This window comes from Alligator sinensis, unplaced genomic scaffold (genome assembly GCF_000455745.1).
Source record: "Alligator sinensis unplaced genomic scaffold, ASM45574v1 scaffold264_1, whole genome shotgun sequence".
Classification (NCBI taxonomy): domain Eukaryota; kingdom Metazoa; phylum Chordata; order Crocodylia; family Alligatoridae; genus Alligator; species Alligator sinensis.
In genome coordinates this window covers 4,314,053-4,334,647 of record NW_005841831.1, presented here as the reverse complement: position 1 = coordinate 4,334,647, position 20,595 = coordinate 4,314,053, and the positions used below count along the sequence as shown (strand labels likewise).

General features: G+C 45.0%; 1 protein-coding gene across 1 annotated transcript in view; it reads right to left on the bottom strand.

The window, feature by feature from the left end:
* Positions 1–20,255, bottom strand: part of TLL2 (tolloid like 2) — a gene marked incomplete at its 5' end in the record, with an annotated part of 156,225 nt that extends 135,970 nt beyond the window's left edge. The window contains 2 exons of the mRNA XM_025210990.1: positions 10,236–10,343; positions 20,252–20,255. Coding sequence (XP_025066775.1) covers positions 10,236–10,343; positions 20,252–20,255 — 112 coding nt within the window. The remainder of the gene's footprint in view (positions 1–10,235; positions 10,344–20,251) is intronic.
* Positions 20,256–20,595: the final 340 nt, after the last annotated feature.

Sequence of the window (20,595 nt, the reverse complement as noted above, 5' to 3'; positions counted from 1 at the left end):
TAAGAATAGTGCTAAAATTAAAGACTTCTTTAATTCTTCACATTTCATGTGCTGAAACTCTTTTTTACTCTTTTGGATCTTTAAGAGAAGGGTAAAAGGAATTTTTTGGCAATTGTTTGCCTGGGCCCAAGCAGAAAGTCTCTGTGCTTGAAGCCTTGAGCCTTAACTGTTAAGGGGTGTACAACGATGGGGTCACATTAACACTGGTGACTATCTTGGCTCACTTAGTCCATTGAAATTAATGCAACCTTAGTATAGATTCTTGAGATGCAAGATGCAGTTACCTCATCCTAGTAACAAGCAAACATGCTATCAGCTCTCCCAGCTTGACCATGCAGGTGCTATGCTAGTGATTGTTGGCTAGGGTGCAGCAAGTCAGCTTGCACTGAACCAAGTGGCTACTCCAAAGGAAAACTGACTAATGGTGGAAATAAATATTGCCTTTGTGCCACTATAAAAACCCACGCCTCGTGTCATGGCACAAATGCCCCAGATTTGTAGCTGAGCCACAGGTGGTATATTTCATGCTGTTATTTTCTGGTCGACATTAAGGGTGTGTGAAGTGGGCCCTATTCAATTCAGATTCAGCCCACATCAGGGAAAGTGATTCAATTCACTGAATTGGATCACTGCCCCCGATTAGATTCAGCCTAATCCGAATCTGAAGATTTGATGTTGATTAGGAGAATCACGTGCTCCCCAGAGGACCCACAAGTAGACCGGAAGTGCTTCTGGTCCACTTCTGGATCTGCTGCCAAGTGCACTGGGGAGCCCTCTCACACTTCTATGGGATACTCTGTGCGCCCCAGCATCGCAGCATTCACGAGCTGCTTGCTACCTAGACATATGTAGAAACATTTAAAGCTGTGTCTGTGTCCGAATCTTTCCAAATCGATTCTGAGGGCTCCGACTCAATTTGGAGAGATTAAAGGGTCCTTTGATTCGATTCGGATTCAGAGATTCGGCCACCAAATCAGGCCAAATCTCTACTGAATCAAATCAGGGACCAAAGCTTCGCACAACCCTAGTCAACATCTGTTTCACTTTAAAACACATGAGTGTAGGAAGCCCAAAGCTCTGGGCAGCTCTGTTCCCAGGACTTCAGGGGCCCATGTTCCCCGAGCATTGCCATTTCTGGGATGCAGAGAATTGGGGCTCCGAATCCTGGAAGCAACTGCCTAAGTTCCCCCATTTGGGATACCCCAGGCACAAGCCAACACTCTGGCATGATCCCAGGGCTGGAACTGCTAACCAGCCGATTGGTGGTCCCAGCACTGGGACCGCACTACAACCTTGAAACAGCTCCAGTGCAGTTTCAGGGCTGGGACAACACAAGAGCAAGTTCAAGTCTCTTGGCTTGTATCTCTACAAACGGAGAAACCTTGGGTTCCTCTACTAGCAGAGATGCTTCTGGGGATTCCTAATTGCTCCTGTGCTAGCAGGGAAACCTGGGATTTCCTGTGTTCACAGAGGGCTGCCTCGAGTGCTATCCCACAGGATTGGATCTGGGCTGTTCCCAGGAGTGGCACAGGTCACAACCTATGGGACGACAGGCAACATGTGCATCACCCAATGAAGCAGATCAACTGTGCTGGGCCACATCCTGGCACAGCTGATTCACTACGTTTGGCAACATCTGTTTATACCCTTAAAAATGTTTTTTGACATCATGCCACCCTGTGTTACCAATGCTCATTCATTTTATAGCAAGTCTCATGACAGTATTTTTCTCAGCTTCTGGAGTCATGTAATCACACAAGGATCTGGACTTTCATTTTTCAGAAGAGCAGGTTTCCAACCCTTGTAATTACAAATGAAAACAGCCAAAATACTGACTATATTAGCATCAAGCATTAAAAGATAGATAAGAACTCCTTGAGTTCCCTTATAACTTTTAAACATCTAGGATCAGTTATAATACTACTTGATAGCAAGAGCATTCAGACATGCACAGCAAAGGGCTGTAGTATCATCCAAATTGCTGTGAACAATTTGTCTATATTATTTATACCTGTCAAATCTTGAAGCATGGTTTTACACAGCAAAGCCCCCTACCATTTTCAGTTCTGCTCAAGTGAACACCCTCAAGTTTTGGCGCCAATAAAATTCCATAAATGTTCAATACACTGTTGTACTCATCTGACAACTGCAAAAATCTGTTATCCGATTGGGGCCAATCAACTTCAAATTCAACATTTAAGCCAATCCTGGAGTTCTAATTTGATCCACTCTGATTTCCATTGACATTTTATCAAATAAATATTATTAAAGTTCTTGAATTTTTTTTTATGTAAACGGTTTGTTTGTTTTTGTTTGTTTGTTTAAACAAAGGCTGAGCCAAATGTTTAAAGATCCCTGTGCTCTGTTAGAAACCCAAAGCATATCATGAACAGGAACCGGAAAAATCCATGAATAGGAAGTGATACCAACCAGTGTCCCTTCCCTGTTTAACCTGAGTAAGGTGCATGTAGCATGAATAGTGAAATACAGCTTGGACTTTTAAATGTCTTCTAATCATCCAAGAGTTAAGCACATAGGAGGACTATTTTTTTTTCCTTTTAAAGAAATTCTGCCTTTTATTTCACTCACTTAATGGCTAATTTCAAAGGGCTTCATTTAAATTCTCTGAGCCTGATTTCTAAGACCTTTTCTTGATTTCTGACTGTGAACAAAGCTTTAGACAAGGGCCAGATTAAAAAAGCACTTCCATGATTGAGAGAAAAATGTCTGTCTCTGGCATGTACAGTGGCTCAGAAGATTTAGGAGTCTGGCTGCGCTGAGTGAAACCAGATTTTGTTGGATGTGATGCAGAAGTAGCAACTCAGCAGGCTGCTGAAACCAAGAATGTTTTTCAGGAACATTTGAAAAAAAATGGCTTTTCTATGCCTCTTGTGGTTTTTTGGTTTTTTAACTTCTTGTCTATGTCCCTAGAGGTGTGCTGGTTGTATACTTCCACAAGGTAACAGGCTGATGCAGCAAAGTGCATTCTTAAGAGCTAATTCAGACCTGGTATAAGTCTGCTGAAGTTAGTGCAGCTGGAATAGGGACTCAACTGAGCCTAAGATTGATATTGAAATAAGAAGGCATCCAATTTACTAGATCAGTTGCTGTCTAACCCATCCTCCACCACCTTTTAAGAATGAGAGAGAGGAGCTCTTTATTAAATCATTACTAAATAAAAGCAGTAAATTGGACTATATGATTTATGGTAGAGCTCTTCCAGCCTTACCAAACTTCCATCCCTGTCTCTTCTTTGAAAGCCATGCTTGGACACACCTATCCAGCAGAACTGCAACTTCTGTGGCTCAGCACATTCACTCATCCTGACTTTTTTCTCCTCTCTATCTTAACCATCTTGACTTTCCTGCACCAACTAAGACATGTTAGCCTTGCTTGCAGTAGAGCATGCAGGGAAAATTTTAGGGGTCCTCCTGACATTTTATATCAGACATGGTTTACAGTGACTTTTAAAAAAAAAAATTATGCAGTGTTCTTCAGCAGTGTTGTTCAACTTTCATCCCTCAAAGCTATGTCATCCTGCTCATGGGGCTTCTTGCACGTCGGGAAATTTGATGGCAGGGGAGCATTAGCAGTGTTAAAGGCTCATGGAGTTGCAGCAATTAATGCTGCCATTGCTTCCAGTCCATCAAATTTTTGGACCCATGGGGAGTCCTGCAGTCCAGATGATGTGGTCCTTTGTACCAGATTATGCTGGCACGTGGTTGCTCTAAGGCTGGTTCCAGCAGACAATGTCAGGCCAGCATGCCCAATCACGCTGACCTCCTCCTGGCTCAGGCCCATGGAAAAACCCTGTGCGTAGAATCTGGCCTGCAGACTGGCCTTGTGCCACTTATTTGGCCAGCAGGGTCAGAGAGGTTGAGGACTACTGTTCTAGGGGATGTCCCCTCAAGCAGAAACCTGGTAAGGGGGGAGATCAGCTAACCTGTGGTGGGGCCTGGTTGTAGTTTTAAGAGTTGTGTTAATTTACAGCTCTGTTCACAACTTTAGGAAAGATCATGGGTTGTCTACATTGTGTGTCAACATTAATTTACATGTCACAACCAGGGTGATGACTGTAATAGGGCTGTGTGAAGCTTCAGTCCCCGATTCAATTTGGTGGAAATTCGGCCCAACTCGGTGGTCGAATCTCCAAATCCGAATTGAATCAGAGGACCCTTTAATCTCTCCAAATCGAATCAGAACCCCATGAATCGATTTAGAGAGATTTGGACATAGACACAGCTTTAAATGTTTTTTCTACATACCTCGAGGTACCAGGGGCTCATGAATATTGTGATGCTGGGGCGCATGGAGTGTCCCACAGAAGCACGGGGGCTCCCCAGCGCGCTTAGCAGCAGACCCGAAAGTGGACCAGAAGCACTTCTGGGTCCACTGGGGAATGCGCTGGGGGAGCCCCCCCATGTCTCCCAACTCAGCAACTGGTGCCTCCTGGGTCTGGGGAGCCCCCCTAACACTCCCCTCAGCAGACCTGGAAGTGGACTGGAAGTATTTCCAGTCCACTTCCAGGTTCGCTGCCAAGCACATGGAGGGCTCCCCCGCACTCCTGTGGGATGCTCATTGCAGCATCGCAGCATTCACAAGCCGCACCTGCTACCTCAAGGTATGTAGAAAAAACTTTTAAAGCTGTGTCTATGTCCAAATCACCGATTCTCCGAATCAGCATCGAATCTTCAGATTCGGTCGAATCGAATCAGGGACAGCGATCCAAATCAACAAATTGAGTCACGGTCCCTGATTTGGGCCGAATCCGAATCAAATAGGGCCCACTTCGCACACCCCTAGACTGTAGCTATCTGAAGTTGATGAGTGATGTTTAATAGCTGGCTGTATCTCTGATATGCCAGCTGTGGCAGTGAACACATTTCTTGGTACATATTTGTCAATATTACTTGAGAGTCCTCCCCACACCTTCCCTCTCCATTTTTATAGCTCTGCTGATCTCTGCTAACTTGGTATTTCACTTTAATGAAAAAAAATTCAATGACACAATAGCTAGCATTGTTACAGCATGAATGATCTTGTAGCATATGCTGGCAAATGCAACCTATGTTATGTCAGAAATATGGTATACATTGCTCTCTGGAAGGAACAACCCACTTCCAGATCAAAGTAGGAAGGTTACAATAATCCCAATAAATCAGGACTTCCACTCCCCAGGGAAGCAATTTCACAAGTGAATAGCACTCTGCATTTGGTAATACTGCCAGATGAATGGACATTCTTTTTGCTCGATTTCATCCTGGTTACTCCTAGTAAAGCCTGGAGTTACTTAAACTTTCTTAAGAAGGATGCAGAGGAACTTTGGGATGACTGAGATTTTTGGGAGTGGAACAGATTTACAGATTTCGGTATGAGCCTGTAAAATTCAAAATCAGTGGTTTTGGTGACTGTTCTTGTATGGACTATCTTGTCTTGCTTCTCTGCCTTAGTCAAGCTCTGCTTAGGATGGGTGGGTATTTCCAGAGACTCTACTATATTTAGCCCTCTATCAGCAATGGTTTGGCATCCTTGGTCTGTGAGAAATGGTTGATATTGCAGGCTCTGATGCTAAAAGAGTCCGTGAAGCATTTCTGCAATGTTTAGTTTCGCATCTCCAGACATAATACCATTGTTAACATCAGTATACAGAGATGAGAGATAACAGACTTGTTTACCTACCCAGCAGCCTTATCGTCTCTCTGCAAGTCTGTGTACACAGTCAAGCCCTTACCTCTCTCTAAAAGTGCAAAGTTTCAAGAAGTTAAATGGATAAAGGTTATCAAACAACAAGAATGCACTTTTTGTAGAAATAGCAATTAAATCAAGGCTTCCTGACCAGTCATTTAAATCATTATTTAAAATCGATTTGATTTAAATCAAATCCACCCTGTTCTGATGCGACTGAAGAATGGGAAGTGCAACAGAAAGCCATCCTGGATAGACAGCAGTCACTTCAATGAGCTGGAACTCAAAAAGGAATTCTACAAAAAGTGGCAACTTGGTCATAATACGAGGGAAGAGGAAAAGAATATTGCATGGGTAGGCACGGAGAAAATAAAGGCCAAGACAATTTGAGATGCAGCTGGCAAGGGACGTAAAAAGCAATAAAAAGGGATTCTACAAGTGTGTCAAAAGTAAGAGGAAGACACAAGAAGTCATAGGTTCCTTAGAGAATGTGGAAGGCAACCTAGTTATGGAAGATGCAGAGAAGACCAGTGTTTGATGCCTTTTCTGCTTCAGTCTTCACAAATAGGGGCAGTGACCAGGTGACAAGTGCAGTCAGAAGCAAAGATAAGGAAGGAGAAAAACAGCCTAGAGCAATGGAAGACCAGGTTTGAGATTACTTAGAAAAGCTAGATGCTTTCCAGTCAACTGACCCAGAAGAGATGCACATTATAAGGAATTGGCTGAGGTAATTTCAGAGCTATTAGCTATCCTCTTTGAGAACTCATGGAGGTCAGGTGAGGTCCTGAACAATTGGAAAAAGGCAAATATAGTGCCCATCTTTAAGAAAGGGGAAAAGGAAGAGCCAGGGAATTGCAGACCAGTAAGCCTGACCTCAGTACCTGAAAAGACTATGAAACAGGTCCTCAAGTAACCTTTTGTGAAGTCCCTAAAGCAGTAGTTCCCAATCTGTGGTACAGGTATCACCAGTGGTATGCAGACAACCCATCAGTGGTACACATTAACAGATTTATTATACTGACTTTATATGACAAAAATTTGCTGGTGGTACTTAAGGTTGAACTGAAAAATTTGGTAGTGGTAGTTAAGGTTGCATCGTTTTAAATTTGTGTTGCACAATCTGTCAGAGTTTGGGAACCGCTGGCTAGACAGAGCATGGAGTCCCATTGGGTAGAGCGGTTTTCTTTAATCATTAGTAATCTATAGGGAAGCCTCTGGGAACCCCATAAGATTGGGCCCCTAATACAGCCCATGGGCTGTTGTGACCTATTTATAAAACTTTTCTAAAAAGGTTACAGAATATATCATCTCAAATAGTATATAATTAGAAGTTATAATCCCTATTCCATGATGATATATTTGATCTTTAACATATTTAAAATGAAAACTATCTTTACATGGGTTTATTTTTTAAAGCATCTTAACCAAAAAAAAGATTAAATAAAAAAAATTGTTTTAAATTTTAAAAATCCTATTTATTTATTTATTTAAATTGTTGATTTTTATCCACCCTGCACCAGAATAGCTTGCTCCTGCACTTTTAATACAGCTTCTCTAAAGTACAGTCAGCCCTCTTGGACTTCTTTTTCCCCCTCAGACTTGCTTCCCAGACAAACCTGGCCCAAAAGTTCCTGGAGTTTGCTAAACTTAGCTTTTCTGAAGTCCAGTGCCTTTACTGCTCACCTTCCTTCTTCCCTTTGTGATCCTGAAGTCTATCAGTCCATGGTCACTGTTACCCAAGGTACCCTCCACCTCCGCATTCTCAACCAATTCCTCAATGCTTGAGCTGCAAGTCAAGAAGAGCTTCCCCTCCAGTCGGTGTCTACCATCTGTATCAAAAAGTTCTCCCCAACACTCTCCAATAATTTTCTGGACTGCTTATGCAGTATCAACAGGCCAGGCATTCTTCCCAACACCGTTATCTGCCCAAGAAGTTCAGCATGTTTGGACACAAAAAACATTTGTAATTTTGTCCAGCCTGGCAAAAAATGCAGACCTTCAGTTAGACAGGTAAAGAGGCAAAGAGAGATTCTTGAGGGACAACCCTATCCAAGGGGGCCTGCTGAAGTAGAAGAGCACCATGACTAATTAGCCTCTAGGCAGATTCAGGACCAGGAGAGTAAGGGAGAAAGGCTGGGGCCTCAGGAAGGCTGAAGAAACCACAGGAATGCAACTGCTTCATGCAAAATCCTGCTCAACCTCCCTACTGCCAAAATGCCTCCTGGTCTCCTACACTGCCTTACCCCAAAAAGACTCCTTTCAAACAGTGATACCTTCTCACTAATACAAGCTTTCACCACTCTAAAATGTTTGGTTGTTTTCAACTGATTTACTTCATGGTACACCTGAGTGTCTAGTTTCCTGCAGGTTAATAAAATTCTGTTTTACAGGGGTTAAAAATAATGGATCACAAACCATATTTGAACTACATCCCACCTATAGCCTCCATGTCCACTGGCATGTATGTACACAGATCAAGCCCATACGGACAGCCATTCACACAATCTGCAGTGACAGGCAGTAGGACAGGGGTGGACAATTATTTGGGCCTGAGGGCCACATAGGGAGTTTTGATCAGCTGTTGCAGGCCAGCTCAGCAGTGCCACCCCCCACACCAACAACTCACCAAAACTCCCTAGGGCAGGGGTTGCCAACTGGGGGTACATGTACCCCTAGGAGTACTTAGAAAGGTCCTTGGGGGTATGCAGACCTAATGTGGCCGATAAATGCCGCATACATGCTTGCAGCTGCAGCACAGCACGCAGGCAACCAGCCTGAATGAGAACTCTCAGTACAAGTTCAGTTTCAGCAACTGACTCACTATTGCTAAGAGAACAAGGATAATTGGTTAAATTATTGCATCAAATAGTTTAGCTGGGCTCATTGCGAGTAAACATGACCCAATGTTACTTCAAAGGCAGTCTTTACATGAGATTTTAGTGGCTTTTTAAGTATATGTAGAAGTTGGCTAAAATTACACATTACATTTAGGCCATACTATGGACACTTAGATACAAGGACACTTTTACATGTGCTCCGGGGGGGAAAGAAGGGGTGGGGGGCAGCAGTGCATTAGAGTGGCTCTGAGAGTGGCCTGGTGTCCTGGCTCTACACCCCTGTTTACCAGTCCTAGGGTGGCAAGTCAGCACTCCACAGGCCACTGCTCACAGCACGTTCCTAACTTCAACACTACTTAACATTCCACAGACGTAGTACAGTCCACGTGCAACTTCACCCTTCAAAGACCCTGTGCTAAGAACACTCGGAACAAAACATGACAACGATGACACATTTATGTTCCTGACTAGCAAATTGCCTGTCAAGAATGACCGGGGGAAGTGGGGGCAGGGAGCGCTGCCACCCACCACCCTGTGCCGCTGCCTCCCAGGCACACGGGTGGTGGGATGGTGGAGCGCCACCATAGCAGCAGGGACAGAGGGGATGGAGCGGGGAGGCTTCGGTCCCCCACCTCATCCCTGCTGTCATGGCAGCACTCCGTGGAGCACTCCGATTGGTTGTTTCAGTAAGCATTGTGATTGGCTGCCGAGACAAGCAATCAAAGTGCTCCAAGAGCATTACAGACAGACAGACAGACAGACAGACAGACAAAGACACGCATATATACTATATGTATATATAGAATTCCTAAAACTCTTTCTACACACTGGAGGCGATAAAAACCCTCCTCTGGAAATTTCTCCCCTCGCCCCTCCCTTTTCACAGCTGTACCCGGTGTTCTTAATCATAAACCACTGTGCTTGCTTTTCCTCCTCAGATCCGCAGTGGCCTCACATTCAAAAACTTGTCTAACGTTATCCCAAATATGCAGTTGGGCAGAAAATCTCCCCTTAAAAAAACAAAAACTAAAAGAAGACAAACCGTTGCATCTTGCAGATTTTTTCAGGAATGAGTTAAAGTGGATTGCTTACCTTGAATTTACTTGCACGTTTGCAGAAAATTCATTCTATACTCAAAGAGCACAGTGATACAGATATGGATAAGATAATTGTTTTTCATATAAGACAGATTGTACCCTTGCACGGCGTGTACCCCCAGTGGCTGGGGCGGGGCACAGCTGTGCAGGCGGCGGCAGGAACGCAGCGGTGGGAGCCCAGTGGCAGGGGCGGGGAGCTCCCACAGACACTGCCGGCACAGTCAGCAGTGGGGGTGGGGAATGAGCGCCAACCATGGATCAGCAACCACCCGCAGGCGCCACTGGCAGCGGCAGCCAGAGGCAATCATGGACCGCCTGCAGACCAGTGGCAGGGTGGCAACTGGCAACTGCTCACATGGGTACACATGCACCCACATCACCCCTGATTGTATCCAAGCTTTAAGTGCAAAATGCAACTTGGCCTTAATTACTGAGCCTCTAAATTGCTGAGAGATTGCTACTTCAACAAGCGCAGAATCAAAGTTCCCCCCTTGCACTTCAGTGGATCTAGCAACATGCTCATGCAAGTAAGACTGAGGGACTGCTGCCTCAAACCCAGTCTTACAATAACACCAAAGTAAAAATAAACTGCCCCACGCCTATAGCCTGCACTTACCTGTAGTATGTCTTGTGCTGCCATCTGAATGCTTTAAGTCAACAGTTCTGTCTATTTGAAACAGCTTCAAATCCTCTTCATCTAAAGCGATATCTCCCCAAAAGGCAGCTGGGAAAAATACAGATAAATTAAATTATGGTGAGTTCAGTTCTAGTTTGGAAGAGAAGTGCCATTACAGGATTGTAAAACTGAGGAAGAATTACCTCTATAGAATGAAAAATGGGAAGAAATAGGAAAAAGTCATGACCTTCCCTTTGAAAAATTGAATTGGAATAATTGGGCTAATAGAAACCATTGCCAATGTTTAAGATAAGCTGCTTCTACAGAGCAAACAGAATGCATGAAAGGACCTGAATAGCTAGGATTCCTTCAGTTCCCCTTTGTTTCATTGCTGACTGCAAACCAAGTGCTGGGGTGCTCCTTTTCACCCTTTCTTAGTATCCACTTCATTTTGCCCTTTTGACAGGGGAAAATGTAAACTAGTTTGCATCTCAGATTGACTGGATGGATATTTGTGTTAACTCTGCATTAGGTACTGTAAAATGACACTGCAGAGGGAGTTTTGCAATTGCATCTACCTTCAGATTTGTAGGGAAGTTCGGGTTCATTATTACCCTTGAGTTAGAAGCAGAAGGATAAACACAAAATTAACCTCCCCCCACAATCTTTCAACATTCATGACTTGAAGAAATAAAAGTCTTAGAAAGCCCAATTCCCAAAAGCATTGGAAATAAAAATAGCAGGGGAAAAACCCCGGGAGCCCTCTATTACTCTGACTAAGCCATTAGTCTACGGTCAGTTCTGGAATTTTAACAAAACAAACACAGGTAATGAGCAGTTGATCAAGTGGGTCTTAAATATAACAAACGGGCTCTGAAAGATCTGTTAATAAGTATGCAAAAAAGTTTGTGTTATGAATGTTGATTTAAAAAACACAACATGCACACAAGGCAAATGAATCCCTGCTGCAACTGCAGTGAACTCCAGAAGTTCTACAGGGAGTGAATCTGACTTGCAGTCCCTAGAAAGGATGATTTCTCCCCCCACCCTCCACACCTGGAATTTCACTAAAAATGTGTACATTAAAAGAAAAAAAAAATTAAATCACGCATCCCAGAAAAAAAAAAATCACCAAACTACAGTACATGTTGGGGAATCATAAAGTTTCACTAGCTGTCACTGCCATGCCCAGGTATTAAACTGGGAATGGAGTGAACCAAAATAAACTTGAGAACCAATTGTTTCTTTAAAAGATAAAATGAGAATGTGACTGAATTGGAAAAAATGAATTAAAAGACTAAAAAGATTAATTATTGTTTCTTTTGAAAAGCTACTGATCATTTTTCTTTTTCTCTTCTTTGGAAATTACACACAAGTGCTTGCTCATGACAAGGTATCCAGGTTGTAGCCGTGTTGGTCTAGAGATGAAACATATCACCTCTGTTCATGACAAGTATTCTACATTGCTTCCATGTGCTTTGTGGGCCATCAGGTTAGGTGTGGATGAACTGGTGGTAGAAAGGAGTTTTCCAGTGCTTTATCTGCTGCAAATCACTAGCTCTGACTTCCATTTCACAATCTGCATAAGAGGTGCACTGGTTTTGTTTGTTCTATCATGTACAACCCCTTCCGACATCATCCACACTTGGAAAAGCAACTTCACAAAACTACTGAAGATGAATTTCCAAGAAAACGGTTTCACCTGGCTCCAAATAAAAAGCTGGTTCAGTCCCCTCTCACTGGGGTAAGTAAAGCTACCAGGAAAAACAATGTGGAAATTAAGCAACAGCACATTGAGTCTAACTTCCAGCGTATGTCTTAGCCTCTCCACAGCTCGGAGGGAAGCAAGCAAGTAGGTTAAATAGACCAGTAAAATTAAGATGTAACACTGTCTAGATCAGCAGCATCAAGCTTATCAGGTCCCACGAGCCAGGTGAATGGCTTAGGGGCCTGTCTGCAGCAAGCAGGCCAGACCAGCCTCATGAGCTGCATGCAGGGCATGCCTGTCCCAGTCCCACGTGCCCATGCAGCGCAGGAGACAACCCAGAACACACCACATGTGGCACGAGGGTTTACTCTGAGACTGACAGGTAGCACCATGAGCCAGATGATCAGGCACCCTGGACCAGATGCTCGAGCCTGCAAGCCATATTACTGACACCCCTGGCCTAGATCAACCGCACCTTTAGCTATGCCTAGGCTGCAACAGCATTGTTCTTGGCCATAAAAGGTAAAAATCATGTCAGTGCTACTGCGGAGCAGCCTACTGGGGCAAAAATCACAGAAGAAAAGAAACTGCCCCTATCTAGCTTCAAATACCATATAGAAAGAGTGAGGAAGGGCCAGCTCTTTTACTTTACAATTGCTTTCTCCTTTCCTTATGTGAGGCAGGTATTCTCAACCCAAAGCAGTGCTGGGAAGCACAGGGAGACTGGAAGCCAGGATTCCTGGGTCTTGGTGTCCATTTGTAACCAGAGGCAATCACAACTTGCATCTCTCTGTTCACCTGAAGGATTCAAGTGTTCTTAAACACCTTTTAAAGCATCACAAAGCTTTACAGGCATGGGAGTATTTCACTGTAGCCCTTCTCCAAAACAGAGGCAGGCAAATCCTCTCCCCACATGGCTTGAAAGGAAAGGTAGTCTGGAGTCCAGGGATCCACCATCAGACTTCCAGTCTCCACTCTGCCACAGATTCCCAATGTGCCTTTGGTCAAGTCCTTTATGGTAAAATTTTTCAAGGCAAAGACAACAGTTTGGGGCCTTGTTCCCACCAAAATTCACGATTAAACCATTTAGCCATCTTTCCTTAATCAAAGGAAAAGTTAGATGTTTTATGGAAGGTTGTGACCTTTCCACCAGTTGGGTAGAAAATCTTGAAGTCATCATACCTCCCTGCAAGTGCCAATTCTACCTTTGAAAAATCTGAACTTTGCACACTTTGGGGCTCCCAGCTGCAAAATGCAGACAGCCACACTTTTCTTCACTCAGCTACTACAGTAAAGAGTGCCCAACAGACAACTACAGAAAATACTGTCTTTGATTAATCAAGAGAAACTTAAACTGCTTGCTAACAATATCCCTGTACTGAGTTCCTGTACACTGTCCCAAGCCAGCTACATAGAGTATCTAGCCAAAGAACTGGATTGTGCTCAGGTCTCCATTTTACATCAGAACCTAGCGCAGCTTCCTGGCTGGGTCTGCTTTAATGGAATATTTAACCACATAGTGCATAAATATGAGTTTCATTTTGGGTACACACTAGGACTGTGCAAAATTTTGGCAGGCATTTCATTTCAGAGGTGTTTGGGGCTGTTTGGGTGCCTGAAAAACTGAATCCAAATCAAAACGGAAGGCTCCAAAACATTTCTGAAATGTTTCAGAGAATTTTGGAGTTTTGGAGCCAGGCTTGCAGGGAAACAAAAACTAAGAGCCAAACCTCCAGTAATGGCTCAGGACCTCCATGTGCTAGGATCTATACAAAACACAAAGCAAAGGTACACACCGCAACACACAGATGACACACTAAATAGAGCCCAGCTCTTATGGACACCATTTATATAAGGAACAAAAACAGCCTCAGATGACAGCCAACTCAGCAAGACCAATGGAAAGGCAGAGTTAAAGCTGGAAAAGGCTCAGAGGAAGCAATGACATAGCTCCTTGTGGCACAGTGGTTCTAGATTCCACTCCATGGAATCAGGCATCATGAAGATAGTAAAGTTTCATCCTTGTGGTAAGAAGAGCTAGTTTCTGGGTGCTATCACAATGCATGTAGTAATGCAAAGTGGTAGAACATTTCATAGGATCATAGAAAAATAGGGTTGGAACAGCCCTTAACATCTAGTACAGCCTCCTGCTCAAAGCAGTACTGTACCATCCCCAACTATATCATGCCAGCCAAGGCTTTGTCAAGTCAGGCTTTAAAAGCCTCCAAGGACAGAGATTCTACCACCACTCTAGGTAACCTGCTCCAGTGCTTCACCACCCTCCTAGTGAGAAAGTTTTTCCTAATATCCAACTTAAAATTTCCCTTGCTGCAACTTGAGCCCATTGCTCCTTGTTCTGTCATCTGCCGCCACTGAGAACAGTCCAGCTCCATCCTCTTTGGAACCACCCTGCAGGTAGCTGTTATCAAATCCCCCTCAGTCTTCTCTTCTGCATACTAAATAAGCTCAGTTTGCTCAGCCTTTTCTCAGAAGTCATGTGCACCAGCCCCTAACCATTTTCATAGTCCTCAGCTGGACTCTCTCCAACTTGTCCACATCCATTCTATAGCGAGGGGTTCAAAACTGGACACGGTACTACAGATGTGGCCTCACCAGTGCAAAATAGTAGGAAATAATTACTTCCCTCCATCAGCTGGCAGCACTTCTATGAATGCAGCCCAGTATGCCATTAGCCGTCTTGGCAACTAGAACATACTGCTGACTCATACCCAGCTTATTGTCCACTGTAACCCCCAAGGTCCTTTTCTGCAAAGCTGCTGCTTAGTCAGTTAGCCCCAACCCTGTAGCGGTTCATAGAATTCTTCTGTCCTCAGTGTAGGACTTTGCACTTCTCCTTATTGAACCTCATGACATTTCTTTTGGCCTAATCCTTCAATTTGTAAAGGTCTCTCCAAATCCTAGCCCTACCCTCCAGTGCATCTACTACTTCTCCCAGCCTGGTGTCATCCACGAACTTGCTGAGGGTGCAATCCATCCCATCTTCCATATCGTAAATGAAGATATTGAACAAAACTGGCCTCAGGACCAACCCCTGGGGCACTCCAGTTGATACCAGCCACCATCTAGACATTGAGCCATTGATCACTACCCACTGAGCCCAATAAGCCAGCCAGCTTTCTATCCACCTTACAGTCCATTCATCCAACCCATACTTCCTTAGCTTGCTTGCAAAAATGCTGTGGAAGACCATATCAAAAGCCTTGCTAAAGTCAAGGCATAATCACTGCTTTCCCTGCATCCACAGAGCCAGTCATCCCAAAGAAGGCAATCAGGTTGGTCAGGCATAACTTGCCCTTGGTGAATCCATGCTGACTATGTCTGATCACCAGGGATCCAGGTTTTCTCTTTTCCACGGGAAAATGGAGAAAACCACAGATTTCCCCTTTTAGCAGAAAAATCCATGGATTCTCTGCTTTTGCAAAGAGCTGTTGCAGGCTGGCACAGCTCCAGCCTACAAGAGCAGATTACAGAAAGGGCAGGAAAACCCCAGCCCTACCCAGAGGGGGAGGGAAAGGGGAAGGCCAGGGCTGGGCTCAGGCTCAGACTCAGGCTTGCCCTTCGCCCTTGGATCCTAGAGGTAAGTGGGGCTTGGGGGTTGTGGGGCAGGTCTGGAGAAGGGGCTGGGGGAGCAGGGGGTGCTGCTGGCCCCAGGAGGCAAACCGCAGCCGGGACCAGGGCCAGGGGGTGAGGGCAGGGGTGCCCCTCTGCAGGGAGCTTTGCAGGCAAGTGATGCGGGGTGCGGTGCGGTGTGGTGGTGCCCACCATGTGTGGGCTGCACACATGCCGCCCAGCCAGTTGCCCAGGGGAGGGGGGACTTGCATGCGGCTGTGGGTCTGGGGGGCTGTTGCGAGGGAGTGAGAGGCTTGAGGAGGGCTGAGGCTGTGGTGGGGAGTGCAGGGCACCAGCAGCGCTGGGGAGGGCTGTGGGGGGCTTTAATCTTTATCATGGATTTTGGGTTTTTAAATCAGAGAATTTGCAATTTTTAAATCAGAGAAAACCAGGATCCCTGCTGATCACTTTCTTCTCCTCCAAGTGCTTAGAAATGGATTCCTTGAGGAGCTGCTCCATGATTTTTCTATGTACTGAGGTGAGGCTGACTGGCTGTAGTTCCCTGGATCCTCTTCCTTCCCTTTCTTGAAGATTGGCACTATATTTGCCCTTTTCCAATCATCGGGAACCTCCCCTGATCACCATGAGTTTTCAAACATTATGGCCAGTAGCTCTGCAATCACATCAGCCAACTCCCTCAGTACCCTAAACTATATTGCACCCAGCCCCATGGACTTGTACATGTCCAGCTTTCCTAAGTAGTCCCTAACCTGTTCTTTCACCACTGAGAGCAGGGGCAGCTGCTGGGGGGGGGGATGGGGGGGGGCTGTGCATTCCCTGGTGGAACCAGAAGCACTTCCAGCCCACTTCGGGGTTCACTGCCAAGCACATAAGGGGCCTCCCTGTGCTCCTGAGGGACACTCCACCTGCCCCAGCATCACAGCATTCATGAGCCACCTGGTACCTCGAGGCATGTAGAAAAAACATTTAAAAGCTGTCTATGTCCGAATCGCTGATTCTCCGAATCAGCATCAAATCTTCAGATTTGGCCAAATCAAATCAGGGACAGCGATCCAAATCAATGAATCAATTCACTGTCCCCAATTTGGGACAAATTCAAATCGAATAGGACCCATTTCACACACCCCTACTGTACAGTGCAGCTATTAAGACTGCAATGGCTATAATTCCACAAGGACTGCTCATCTTCTTTGAAGTGTCACTATAGCTCTGAAGAGACAGTGCAATTGCCTTGGGAGAAACGGTTTTCTCCTCGGGCAAAGTGCAGTCATTCCCACAATGCACCACTTCCAACCTAATCATGGCTCCTCTTGAGCTTGGGGTGGCTTTTCTAGCCCTAGCAGTAGAACTCTATTGCCCAGAAGTGATGAGGTACAGGTGGTCTTGGCCAGGCATTAATTGCTCTGCATGACAACTTGCCAGCCGTTCCATGCTCACCAGCTGCATAAGATCAGCACTGGAGCAGCATCCATCAGAGTAACAGTGGACATAAAAACACAGGTTGTTTTTATGCCAATAAGGGGTGGGTGGCGAGGTACTCCCTCTGAATACCTCTCTTACTTTCTCTCTCATGGATATTTGTTTTTATTTCAAAAGTATTTTACTGTACTAAAAACCCCAAACAGTTTCTTTTTCCCTACATTAAGCCCCCTTTTTATTACATCAAACACCCTCCCATGATACTTATTCCCATATTTACAGATGGGGAAATTGAGGCACCAGGAACTGAGCCAAGTGGCCTGTTCAAGGTCACAAAACAGATTAGCAGCAGAAGCCGAAATACAACCAAGACCCTCCAAATGCCAATCCAATACCCCAGCCAGTGAACCATAATGTTAGTAACTTCCCTCACTTCTTGGCTCTTTTCCGAACCAAACAACACTATCTCCTGCCTTTACTGACTCCAATTATTTTCACTGTCCCTCTCTCTCTCTCTCGCAACACTTTCTATTTCTTTATGTTTTGGGATATTTTTCTAATTTTGGAAGAGAGAACCAGTGCCTAACAGCACTCAAGGTACAGCCATGGCATGGATTTACATAACAGTATTATTACATTTTCCATGTTACTTTATATCCCAGGGCAGCAGTTTTTCCAGCTCCAGTGAAGGCATTTGTTTTTGTTACGAAGTCATACATCATTCTGAAAGACGGCCTGCAACAAAAGCAGAATTTCTCCAACATTTATTTCCAGCTGTCTGCAGTCCCTAAGTGCTCTGGGGAGAACCACCATTCATCATAGTCCTGCAGTGGCAGCATAGCTTTCTTTGCTGAAAGTCTCAAAATGAAAATACTGTGCTACAACTTCTCAGCTGTCAGGGGCTACTTCCTTACAATATACACCCAGAAAAATTTGCCAAACATGCAACCCCAGAGCTACCATCTCTTAGGTTTGCTCTAGCATCTTCAGAAAGCTGTCCCAAAGAAGTGACCAGGCAGAGGTTACAAAAAGTTTAGGCTCAGGAGCTGCAAGTGCTTTTGCTGTTTAAACATTTCTCAAATATAGCCCCTTTAAAATGTAATTATTATTACTATTATTTCATAGTAGCTAGGGTCAGGAGGGACCTGAACAGATCTAGCCTGATCCCGACAAGAATTTCTCCCTGTCACTTCACTCACCCCAATTCATCCCAGCTGAGACTTGAACTCAGATCTCCCACATGGTAGGCAGAAACTACCACACAGCCACCAGTGCTAGCCCTGCTCCAATAATAATGATGATGATGATGTATACAAGAGATCAAAACAGCAGTCTAAGAAACTTAGAACATGACCCTTCTCGCATGGAGACCTTTGTAGAAATTAGTCTGAAGATCCAGCAAGGTAAGAGTTCTTTTTTCTTTCCTTCAACTAAACCACACAAAAGTAGCTCCCTTCCTTCAGAATTTTCAACTTGGAAAGGCTTCACAAAGTTGTGTTCCTTCAACAGCAGCCTGACACCGGGAACATGCTGCGGGCACTGTGCAGAAGATAAAAATAATTCCTTCTACTTAGAGAAAGGCAACACCAGAGGCGTAGCAAGCTTCTGTCATGCCCTGGGCAGAGCACTGTTTTATTACTGGTGACTGCAGGCTTGGGTGCAAAGGTTCTTACCTCCCTGATGCTCCACTTTGGCAGCAGCTCCTGTGCCTGTTGTGCTCATGCTGCTGCAGCTGAGCAGCAGCCTCAACAGGGGGTACCAGAATACTCCTGCCCGCCCTCCCCTCCCCCAACCTCTCTTTCCGCCCCCCCCCGCCCCCGGCCGGGCTATAGAAGCTAGGCAACCTTGGGTCCCACAGCCTATGGAGAGGAGGGGTTGAGCTCAGTGTCTCCCCCCTCTGGGTTTTGCCACTTTAGGCACAGTTCTGCATCCTGTGGCGTGTTGGAGGAGGATGGGGGAGGGAAAAGGAAGGGCAGGATGCCCCTCCCCCAGAGCCTATACCACAGGACTTGTGGTGAGCCCATCAAGCAGATCTGGGCTCTTGAAAAAGAGGGTGCAAATGGTGTGGTGCAATATCACGTTTGTCTCCAATTAAAGAGAAACTAGAAAATTTACTAACATGCTAGGGGCACACTGCTACATTATTCATTGAAGAGCAAAGCAAAAAACAAACAACTTTATTAGATGCACACTAATGTGCTAAGTTACATATTAAGTTAAAAAATACAAAAAATTAAGCAAAATAGTCAAAACATATTGTTTTATTAGTGCTGTAGTCAATAAGGTAAAACGTACATCTCTTATTCAGATTTGTAAAACAAAACCTAGCTTTCTTGAGCATTTTGACAGTGCATCCAACACTTCACTCTTAGCCATTTCCATACCTGAGTTAAAAGTTCACCTGAGTTAATGTTACCACACATGAATTAAGGCTTTTAGCTAGGAGTAAAAACAGTCTGCAGGGCTGTGAAACACAAGAGATATTGCCAGGAATGGCTAACAGACAGAATTGCAGAAGAAAGGATAAATGATACATCAAGAGGTTAAAAAGCAGAGAGGGTCGTTAGTAGCTGAGGTTAGCAGCAATCAGAGAAGTCAATTGACTCCCTCAGTGCTGCCTGAATAGAAAACCTGCTGTCATTCCCAGGCATTTGGATTTGATTCCTGCTCCACCCAAACTTTAACGGGAGGTGCAATTGTACCACAGCACCCTGCTGGATCCACTTCCGGATGAACCTTGAGTGGCAGCACAGTAAGGGGCACTATTACGCAGAGCCACACACCTCACTGTGCCAAGCCCCAAACCGTGTTTCAGGAGTCTTCCCTGGGGAGCCTACGGCCGGCCAGCCCCCTTTCTGGAGAACTCCCGCAAGCCTGGGGTAACGCTGCCACCACACGGGCACTGGTCTCTGTTAGGGTTCTGTGCAGCCTGGGGTACACAGACCCTGCAAGCCCTGGGGGTACTTTGCCCACTGGTAATATGTCTGGGTGCTTCTTTTAGCCTGAAGCCCCTAGGGTAACCTCAGGTATGACTGAAGGAAACAATAAACAGCCAAGCTCTGTGGAGAGCAGGAAGGCCCCTTACCACAGTGAAACAGCTAGTCATGCTGTAACCCAACACCTTTATTGATCAGGTGAAACAGTGTTGATGGGGAGGGTAGAACTAAGGTGTTAGAAAAACACTTTGAGCAAACCATAGTAAGTTGAGCCTTACAGGTACTGGGTTCACGGACCCTTTTAATACGCATCCAAATTACTCAATTCTAATCTACTAGCTAGTTTCCAGGTTTTTACTCACCGATTCATCCAGGGAATCTCTGGAGGCTGTTGCTCATGTCCTGTTCCAACATGCTGTTGGAGGAAGAGAGAGATCCCCCTCCCCTCAGGAATTTACCTAGCCTGGTCACCTGAGCGACCAGGTTGAACCAAATAGCAAGCAACTGAAAGAGAGAGGGGCGTAGCTGGACTGGCCCAAGCAACAACAAACAGAGGGGGATTTCTCCACACCTTGACCTTCACTAGCTAATCTACATGGCTCTTAACCATTCCCAAAGCTGTGTTCTCAGAGTGGCTTTGCTTCAAAGCCTTTATTCTACTTCCTCTTCCACTGCATGATGAGTACCTGCTGCTAAGCAGAACACA